This window comes from Agelaius phoeniceus, chromosome 5 (genome assembly GCF_051311805.1).
Source record: "Agelaius phoeniceus isolate bAgePho1 chromosome 5, bAgePho1.hap1, whole genome shotgun sequence".
In the NCBI taxonomy this organism is placed as follows: domain Eukaryota; kingdom Metazoa; phylum Chordata; class Aves; order Passeriformes; family Icteridae; genus Agelaius; species Agelaius phoeniceus.
The window spans coordinates 33,715,489-33,725,893 of record NC_135269.1 but is presented as its reverse complement, the minus strand read 5'-3'; the positions used below and the strand labels follow the sequence as shown (position 1 = coordinate 33,725,893).

General features: G+C 44.5%; 1 protein-coding gene across 1 annotated transcript in view; it reads left to right on the top strand.

The window, feature by feature from the left end:
- The first annotated feature begins 348 nt into the window (after nucleotides 1–348).
- TMTC2 (transmembrane O-mannosyltransferase targeting cadherins 2) overlaps nucleotides 349–10,405 on the top strand; it is a 233,832-nt gene continuing 223,775 nt past the window's right edge. Inside the window, exon 1 of the mRNA XM_054631557.2 lies at nucleotides 349–820. Within this exon, the coding sequence (XP_054487532.2) occupies nucleotides 738–820 (83 nt within the window). The 5' untranslated portion in view covers nucleotides 349–737. The remainder of the gene's footprint in view (nucleotides 821–10,405) is intronic.

The following is a 10,405-nucleotide window of genomic DNA, read 5'->3' as shown; positions in this document are numbered from 1 at the left end:
TTCTCTTTGCTACTACTCTGACCTATTCAGCACGGCTGAGTAAAAAGAAAAAAAAAGGGGGGAAAGGGAAACTCAAGGAAAATAAAGACAGGAAAAGGAAGAAGAGAAAAGGGGAACAGAGAAAAAGGGAAAAGAAAGGGAAAAAAGTCCAAGAGAAAAGAGAATGGAACAGGAAAATGGAACAAGGAGCAAAGGGGAAGGGAAATAAGCCCAGATTGTGCCCAGCTGGTAGCGGGACACGGCCCGGCCCAGGGCCCAGCCCGAGCCCCGGGGCCGGAACGGGAGCGGGCCCGGCTCCGCCGCCGCGCGGGGCGGGGCGGGGCGGCGCGCGGGGCGGGCCCGCACGCAGGCGCGGTGGGAGCCCGGGGCGCCCCACGCGGGCGCTCCCAGAGCCTCGGCGGCGGTGCCCGGCTCGGCAGCGAGGGGGGCGCGGGCGGAGAACGGAGCTGCGGCAGCGCCGGGGCGCCGCGGGAGGAAGGCGGGAGCCGGAGCCGCGCCCCGCTCCGCTCAGTCCCGTTCCGCTCAGCCCACTGCGCTGTCGCCGCCGATCGCCCCGCTGCCATGGGGTAGGGGCGGCGGAGCGGGGGACGCCGTCAGGCTGTGGCCGCCGGCGGAGCGCGGAGCGGCGCCCCGCGGTGCCGGGGGGCGCGAGGGGCAGGCGCGGCGGGGCTGGAGGCCGGGCAGGGCAGGAGGCTGCCCCGGTGCGAGAGGCGGCGGCGGCGGAGGCAGGCGGAGAGATGATCGCGGAGTTGTTGAGCAGTGCCCTGGGGCTCGCCCTATACTTAAACACCCTGAGCGCCGACTTCTGCTACGATGACAGGTAGGGCTGGGAGCGGCGGGGCTGGGCGGGCGGGGGTTCCTCACCTGTCGGGAGCAGAGCTTCGGCCGCCCCGCTCCTGGTGCCCGGGGCGGCGCCGGAGGGTCCCGGAGCTTTGACGGCTCGGACTCGGTCCTCTCCGGCCCCATGCAGCGGGCGGGGACCCGCCGATCCAAGTTGGCATGTCCTGGGCTGGTCCCTCCTGCGCGGTGTCAGCGGGGTGCTCGGCTGCCTCCCGTCCCGTTCCCCCGCTCCGCCGGCACCGAGCGCCCGCGGGAAGTTGCCGTGCGCTGCCGGGCTGCGCTGGGCGGCCGCGGGGAGCGGAGCCCCGCCGGCCCGGAGCGCCGCTGGGCTGGCTCGGGCTGCCCACCTGCTCCTCTCCTGGCCGTACCTGCCCGCCGGAGCTGCGGAAAGGCGCTGTTCTTAGTCGGGGGAAATTTCGATTTGCGCCTTTTCCGGTGACTTAATCTGATCGCATTTAAAACAGATGCATAATTATAATGTATTGTTAGGGAGAACAGCACGCCTGGCTAAACTTATTAACCGTCCTGGGGTGATTCATGCTCCATTGGAATTAAACCATCCAAAAAGTGAGCCGAGATTGACTTTGACAGCGTTTCATCAGCCTCTCCCCTCTGAGGCCGGAGACCGTCTGCCCCGGGGCCGGGTGGGTGGGGGGCTCGGCCCGGCCCGGCGCGGCTCTCCCGGCCTCGTCCCATCCCGGCGGCGCGGCTGGAATCCCGCGGGAGCCGGCGGCTGGCCACGCGTGCGGGGCTGCCCGTGCGGGAGCGAGCGAGCGAGCGAGGAGTGCCCTGGGTGGGTGTGTGAGCGGAGGGTCTTACGGCATGGCTCCGGTTCACGGTGCCAGCGAACTCCCTGAGCAGCTGTCAGGCAGGGTTGGTGCCTTGGAGCCTTTGGTGTGAGAGGAGTAAACGGGAGGAAGTACGGCGAGGTGGGACGACGGATGTGCCTTATCAGGATGATGAGTTGAACTTCCCGGTTCGCTGATGGGATGCGAAAGGGTCAGATGCGTCTTTGATTAGGCATTTGCCTTGGAAAATAACCTGCCTGTCCTGCAGTAATTAGTTACTAAACTTGGAATTTTCCTCCCTTAAGCGGTATTACAGTGCACCTGCCGCGTTTAAGATCTGTCACCGCTTCCAGAATACTCCCCCCTGTTTTCATGGCTTGCTACTATTAAACCTATTATACTGGAAGCAAATGCCAAGTGTTAGTCCTGGTATAGGTCTCTGGCTGGGAACAGAGTTGGCTGCAGAATGTGGCAATTCAGGCTTCAGCCCTCCAGGTCATTTACATGTACTTGAAGCCCTGTGAGCAATTAAGTGGTTTTAGGTTTCTGTGAGTCTTCCAATTTTCTAAGTGATTTTTCTTAAACCTATTTGAAAGTTTTGACGCTTCATTCATAAACAATAAAAGAGAAAAGTCTACTGTTTCCCTGAAATGTGAGGTCTGAGTTGGATCAATAGGAAGTAGTGAATATTTTGATACAGCGACGCTATTTTAAATCTCCTTATTATAGTTAAGAACTGCAGGAGTTGTGGAATATTTACATAATCCTACATAGCATATATTGCAATGTTTGGGCAAAATCTGGGTTGTTTAAGCACAAGCCTAAAAGCCTGTCCTGCAGGCCAGTTCAAATGGACTAGGCATGGAAAGCAGTATGAAGTACTTTCTGGTGCTGTTGATGTGGAGGTCAAGGTTACTCTTGATCTTGCCTGAGTGTTTTTTTTTTTATACAGTTAGAAAAAATTGTTATTTGAGTGTCATCTCTGAAAGTGTGGAAAAGATAATCACACACAGATTTTGCTAGTACTAATCTCACACTGTTTAAAAGGTATTCTAATAGATTGCTGTGTTAATGTGTTTACCTCCTAACTAAATAAAGTACTTCTCATCCTTGTAGCTAAGATTTAGGCATTGAATAGAGTGCTGTAAAAGCCAGTTAATGGCATATCTGTATGTGGGGTCATCTAATTAGGATGTTTTTCAATTGCAGCACAGGAAGGGACAAGGCAGAAAGGGCTGTTTCGTGCTAGTAATTGTTGAACTAGAAAGGGTTATCTATTCAAAGAGGCAGGCTCAGACTCAGAGTATTCTTTTAAGTGTAATCACAGAATCTTGCTGCCCCGCAGGAGCTGGCTTGAAATGTAACAGTAGAAAAGGAGGTCGATGCTGGAGCTGCAGGACACATGCAGGAGATGGATCATGCTACTGACTTGAACTGAACCAAGATTGTGCATTTGAGCTAGGAACCAGCAATGTCTTGTTTCAGGAGGGCGGCATATTGTCATGGTTTTTATTCTAGTTCCTTTGCTATTATATTGAAATTACATCAACTGTTCTCTTTTTAATATAGTGATCAAACTTACTACATAAAGGGTGTCTGTAATTGCTTTCTGTATTTTTTTATGTAGGTTGGGCAAGATTAAGTGGCATCATAAAACTTCTTATAGCAAAATCAATTTTCCAATGGTAAGATGTAATATTTTAGCAGCAGCATGGCACCAAACTAAAGACTCTATGGACAGTGATATAACAAACTTGCTTGTAGTCTGGGCTTTGACTTTATACATGTTCTTACTTTTTGTCATTAATCTGTTTAACACATTTCTTTCAGGCTAAGCAGATATATTGCATGTAGTCAGTGCAATCCCAATATTTTTGAGCAGTTGACTTATTGCTTACCTTGAGTGAAAGTGTCACTTGTCAGTTTCTAGTCAGCTTCTAAACACAAACACCAGTGTTGTTGGATGTTTTTGTTTTTGGTTTTTTTTTTTTTTGTTCTGTAGATGTAGACCTAGAAAACATAAGCTTTTGCCACCCTTGTCCCTGCCACTGTAATTCTTACAGACAGCTGTGATAATTTCTAGTTATGTGTGTGGATTATTACTTGGAGTTTCAGCTCCCCAGCTCAAAACCTACTTGTTCAGCTAGAGCTAGAAGCAAATAGATACATTTCCCCCCTCTTTTTACTTATTTATTTTAAGCTGAATGTGGTATGCAGTAACCCAAAACAAGAGATGAATGAAGAAGGGGGGGAAATACTTAATGCTACTGTAGCTCACTGTACTGTTTGTTAATAAAGGTTTATTTATTGTTAAGCAAAATCATCTTGAAACTGGTAACAGGGTAGAGAGGAATGCAATTTCCATTCCTGCAGATGTATTGAAGATATTGCTTCTTGCACCGTGTTAAATCCAGTTTCTTGCCAGATTAAAGGCTGGGGGGGCTAATCTCTGCACACACAGTTTGTGTTTCATGCCAGTGTCTACCAGTCTTACAGGAGGTAAGACAACCCATTGCTACAATTAGGCTTGCACATTGGCATGACCATTTTTGCCTGCCATTTAAGCCCCACCAGCCCACCTGGCAATTTGACCTGCGAGTGCCTTACAGGGAAGCTGTCATCCTTCATGTGGCCTGTGCTGACTAAGACAGGTCACTGTCAGTGCATGGCTGGGGAGGGGAAGATTTAGTGCTCTGTGTATCCGAGGTCATGCATTGTTACAGTAAACATGGCAGAAGCAGCTCATCTGTTGAGGTGGTCCTTTCTTCTAAATCTCAGAAGAAAGGCATATTTTAGGGGGAGTATGGTAGGAAGCTTTAACCTTGAGTGATGTATTGTCTCAGTGACACATTGTCAAAATCAGTGTTCTGGAAAATGAGTACAGATTTGTCTGTGTAGGGCTCTTCCATGAAATTTGGTAGCACAGACCAACTTTCTCTAGCTTACACTGCATTTTATTTAGCAGGCCTGAATGGGGCAGCCTTGCTGATGGTAGGAAATATCCATCAGCCCTGTTTCAAAGTCGCTGGGCTATATTCCAGACTGCGTTGCAAAAATCCTGTTAAATGTTTTCACCCTGAAGTGTCAGACTTGCATCATTTTAAAACAGGCTGAGCCCATACACATTTGACAGTACCTCTGTTGGGTCTGCCACATGAGATTTAATCTAGCAAGTGACCCAAATACGTGCACTAGAAGAACAAGTGTAAGTTCACTGGGGAAAATTACTTGCCATCTGTCTCCTTGTTGTGTGTGTATATTTGATTATTAATTTACATTTGTGATTTTTATGGCCCTTTTTTGTTGTCTTCTCAATTTTTCAGCTCTGAGTGCGCCCCTCCAGTAGCTTTTAGTAGCTCCAGTTTACAGATACCTGCAATCTTCTGAATTCCAGGAGGTGGATGATGGGGAGACAGGGGCTTGTGTGCTTTCTCTGTAGTGTTTTCCCTTTGTCCCCTCTGTTCCATCTTCTGCATGCTAATTTCAAACCACCATAAAGATAATTTTTATATGAAACAGGAGTTTTAACACATTCATAGAAGAGTAAAGATAACTTGGAGAAGATGCTTGAGTAACTTAGGCTGTGTAGTAAAGGTTTGTAGTTGAGTTTGTGTTGTGGCTGAGTATTAAGCAAGTGAACTGGCAACTGATTGTCTAATGGGATGAACCCGGCACAATAATATTGTATTAATACCAGTTCTTTTTTAAATGTTGAGCATAACCTAAATATGTATTTGGCTTTTGATTTAAAAAAGGTTTCTGCATGAAAAATTATGTTGAATGAAACGCTTTGATCCAAATGTGCAATCTTAATTTCATCCAAAATATCAGTGGGTGGTTTGGTTTGGTTTTTGTTTTTTTCCATTTAAGTTACTGTAGTACAGAGATTACAGAAAGCAAAAAAGAAATTATGTCCCCACTGGCTTTATTTTAAGATTCTTGTTGCATGTGTAACACTAACATAAAGCATGTCACTTCTGGTAGCTGGTTCAGAGGATAAATTCATGCCTGTTAGCAGACGGAGAGTCTCCCTGAGTCGCTGACGGGATGCGCCTCATCTGCAGGAAGTTCTTCCAGCACACAATGGAGTTACAAATTCAAGTGTTCAACTTTCTCCAACATCTCCCATATGTATTCCAGCTGCACTTCTGAATCCTTTAAGTTTGCCAGAGCGAAAGTCGCTGAAAGGCTCAGAAGTATCTCATCTCAATTTGTTAACCATCTGATAGCTGCAAGAGTGATGAATTAGAGCTCCTTTGCTTCCCTCATCTGGAAGTTTGCCCTTCCCTTGTTGTTTGCTGCTAGGTTCGTTTCTTTCTTTTATTCTTTTTTTCTGTGAAGTTGTCTGAATCAGACTTTGCTGTTTGTTTGTTTATGTAGTTTCTTTCTTCAGCTGAAATATTTGATGCTGAAACTGATGCAAGACTGCTGGCAACCTGTGGTGAGAGTTGCTCCAAAAAAAAAGCTGGAGAAACAGACTAAATCTGAAGGCAGAGATGCTTAGTGTTATTGTTACTTATGTAGAAGTCAATCTGTTCTTTGGGCCAGTGTTTTATGTTCGATTAAAAAAAAAAAAGATTTCTGTATATTTTATTGTTTCTACTCAGATTTTGGGATAACTGTCTGCTTTTTGGAAAAGAAGCCTTTTAAAAGTGCCCGTTTCCTTATCTGTTCTTTTAACCCTAATTTTTGTCTGAAATGATTGTTTGAAAGGTGGAAGCATTTTATTTGGAGACCTGAACCTTATGCTAAAAGTTTTAAAATAAATTTTGAAATTTCTCTTGATTGTGGAAGCCTATTGTTTGCCTTAGGCTTTGGCAACCTCTGACTCCTTCTACTTTTCTCCTTGGGGTGACTGACGATATAAACTCTCCTTATGATCCTTTTGAGTGGGAGCTTGTTCTGTGGGCAGGTTGTTTAAGTCAGGATGGCAGTAGGATTTCATTTCACATCTGCTAGATCAGGTGCTTATCCTGTCTCGGGATGGTCATCCAGAGTTAAGATCTGTTATTTTTTGTACAGGCAGTTCCTCCCTAGTAAGAAGGTCAATTTTGCAATTTCTTTCCCAGTTTCACCCTCTGCAGAGCTCCATACTAAACCATTTTTCCCCAAAGGCTAGCCTGTTGGTGAATGAAACTTGAAGAGTCAGAGAAAAGTGTTTCTTTGGACTGGCATCCTAGTTATTACTTAGCATGTCAACACTGCTGCTCAGTTTGTTACTTCAGGACAATTGCAATATTTTGTGAACCTGTGAATGGCTTATGACAGACATCTCCAAAAGCAGCGGCATGCATTTGGCTCTGTCTTCAGAGGATGCTTCAGGCTAGCACAGGGTTGCTGCTGTTTGTGTATGACAGCTGATTGTGAAACAAAGAAACAAGCTGGATCACTGGGGCAGCAGCCAAGGATCAAGTAATCTCTCAATCTCTGTTTTACTTCAAGGAAAAAGAAAATTGGTAAATCAAACTGTTTGAAGCCAATAAAATTTTGTGACCCAGCCTCTGTAACTCGGGAAGGTTCCTCGATGATGCTTCACTGACCATTCCTGGCCTCGTTAAGCTTGCCTCGTTAAGCTTCGAGAGGGAGAAAAAGTAAAAGTGGCTTCCTTGAATACTAATCCTTGTATTTCCTAGGACACTGTGAATTACTCTGTTAGCCTTCATTGTCCTAGTTGCTGAGGAAATTTTTCAAGAATAGTGGCAGGTTTCAGTTGGAGGTAAATAGTAGTCGTTTATTGTCTTCATGTCCCTTATTTCCTTTACCTCTTCATCTTTTAAATTGCTTTTTGTTTTAATGGAAATATGGTGCTTTCAGCATAAGATTTTTTGTCTTTTATATCTTATTCTGATTTTTTTTGTCCAGTAGTTTATTCAAGTGGCCCATATCAATGCTGAAAAAACTGTTAAGAATCAATGTAATCTGTAAAAACACTTTGGGTATATATACTATCATTATATTAAATAGCAGAATTCTGTTGTATGCTAAAATTTGAGACCCTGCCTTTTATGGCATCTTTCTTCCAACAGACAGGTTTGCTATTAGTCTGCCACAAAGGCTCCTTAATATATTCACAGGGGTCACTGTTGACTGCCTCAGATCATTTCCTTCTGTCCAGGATTTAAGCACATTGGCCTCAGCAGCACTCCCAGTCCCAGCTGGCCCAGCAAGCCAGAGACTGACAGATGACTGAATGGGGATTTTCTATATGATTGTACAAACCATTGCTTCTAGATGACTGGACTGATCTGTGGAATCTTTTATTATTCACCAACTTCTCAGTAGACCCCAGAAGCCCTGCCCTGACCTCTGACCTGGGTTTCAAGGGAGGACACGTTTTTCTGAATTTAGCATCCTGTGTCCAGGATGGGTGTTTCTGAATTTAGTGTTACCCTAGGCTATTTTGCTAATGAGAGGATTGTATGATTTTTAGCTCCTACATGCTTCAGTTGGCTAGGCCAATTCTCATTCAGGGGAACAGCGCAGTAATTGGTAGCAGAACTATTGCTGTGAAGTCCCTGCCAGTGCCTGTATGCTATTTTCATGCAGCTTGGTAATTTGCATACTTAAATCCTAAAAAAGACTTGAACTCTTGAAACAGGGTCACTATTCAATGACCAAAATTGTCATGGAAACAAACCCACTCAACTGCAGCCAATGCCCTTCCTAGATTTCTGTGCAGTCTTCTCACCTCTATGGCTTTTTACATATAGCGGTTAATAATTGGAAGCTGGGCCCAGGAGCCAGACTCCAGTGTGCCACTTCCATATCATTGCTGTAGAATCACCTGCACTCAGTGCTTAAGTGGGAAACCAGTCTCTGAACACTCTCTAATACCTAACTACAAGATATACCACAAGTGTTTATCTGCAGCCTCAACTTAGAGATAGCATTTAATTTCTGTACATAGTGTTTCCAATTGCTTGGCTGCCTGCTCTAAGTGTAACTTGAGTTAACTGTTTGTCCAAGATTTTTCTCTCCCTCTGATACAAGGGACTGTATCTCAAAGTGGTATGGCTCTCTGTGAATCAGGTATTTTTATTTAGGAGGTGGTGCTTGGCTAAGTGTGTGGGCTTCCAGTGTCATGATGGATCAGGAGTGCCTTTGCAGCATCCAGCCTCCAATTTCTATGCAGGAATATTTCTCAGTTGATGCTTTTTAAAATAGCTTTTATGTTTTCTCAGCCACTTTTGAAGTTGGTGATGGCTATTTACTTCGATACTAAAAAAGCCAGCATGGAGTTCCAGTGTATGAGTAAAGTACTTAGAAATACTCTTCCACTGAAAATAGTTTCCTAAATTTGATGTTTGAAGCAGTTTTAAGATGACATAAATACTTAGAGGGGGAAGAGGAAAAACCTCTGAGTCACTGGATGTTGTCCATTATAAAGATCTTTAAGAATTAAGGAAAATAAAAACCTGTCTGTAGATAGGGGTCAGCCAAGCCCTTTATTGTGGAATATCGCAGTTAAAACCAAGCCCTGAAATCCATGCATTTATTATGCTCAAAGAGCCCCTTGATATGTCTTCATCCAGATTCCAATAGGAGATGAAAGACTTCAGGAAGAAACCAGCTTGTGTGTAGAAAAGATTGCTGTGTGCTGAAGTTACCTCTAGAAGGCAGGCAGAGGAGGTCTGTCCCATTGTCATTTCAATCGTAAATATTCAGTGTGTGACTGGTTTTGGAACCATGTATGTTGTAATTCCTGTGCCTGCATTTTACCCCAGGATGTTTCCCAAAGGTGTTTTGTAGCATGCTTAAGGTTCAACCTGCTCTAAGTGAGGTTGTGAGTGGTCGAGTTGGAGTTCTATACTATATTAATACCTATACACGTGACAGGGTTTTAGTAGACACTTTGCATTGAAACATGCTATTAATTAAATTATAACCAACATCTTGGAGGCAAACTGGGAAGAACTGGCATTCTTAATTTGGGATCCAGGATAATTTGATTTTTTTTTAATTTATTTTTTTTTGTAAATGATTTATTTGTTTCAGTCTCTCACATGAAATCTTGAAGTGGGAATTAATTTCAAAAGTCTGCCACTTCTGTTTCTCCAAGTCTTTTGTGTGCGTATATAGTTTGATACTGTTTTCAGAGTGAGTTTTCAGTGGTGGGCCTCTGAAAAGACATGGGAGGTTCTTGCTGCCCAATGTGCAAAGGAGCACATTAAATAATACACTTAAAAATCTTCCTTTTGGTTTAGTAGTTTCTCCTCTGCAGACTGATCCTGTTGGTATTTTTAGTCTTTGTGATATTGTAGCACTTTGGAAACATTGGAATCTTCTTGGTTTCATTTCACAGCCTGTCAACTTTCCTGGGTCAGAATCAGTTATGCTTGGCTGGCTCCTTTGTTTGAGGGGACTTGTACTGGGCTACTTTGAGAAGAGGATTAGATCCAGTTGGAAATTCAGATGAGATGCCTGCGGTCAATTCTGGCCATTAGAGTAACTTTCCTAAGTTTCCTGTTTCCAAATATCACTGTGGATTTCTCTTACTGAAGTAGGAGCCCATATTGTGTCGGGTGTGACTCTGTGGGTGGAACTTGCAGCTGTTGTTCTGTAGGTTATGAACCTTCTGTGCTATACTCTTTTTTTCATGCTTCATATACTTTTTAAAAATAGATCTTTTTCTTTTCAAATAAAGAAAAATTGAAGGAACACTGTGGCTTATTTTATCCTTTCATTTCCAACAGTAATGTGACACTGAAGGTGCTGTCATACCTTCTCTTGTATATGATACTGTATTTATTTGATATTGCCACTTAGTAGTAGCAACA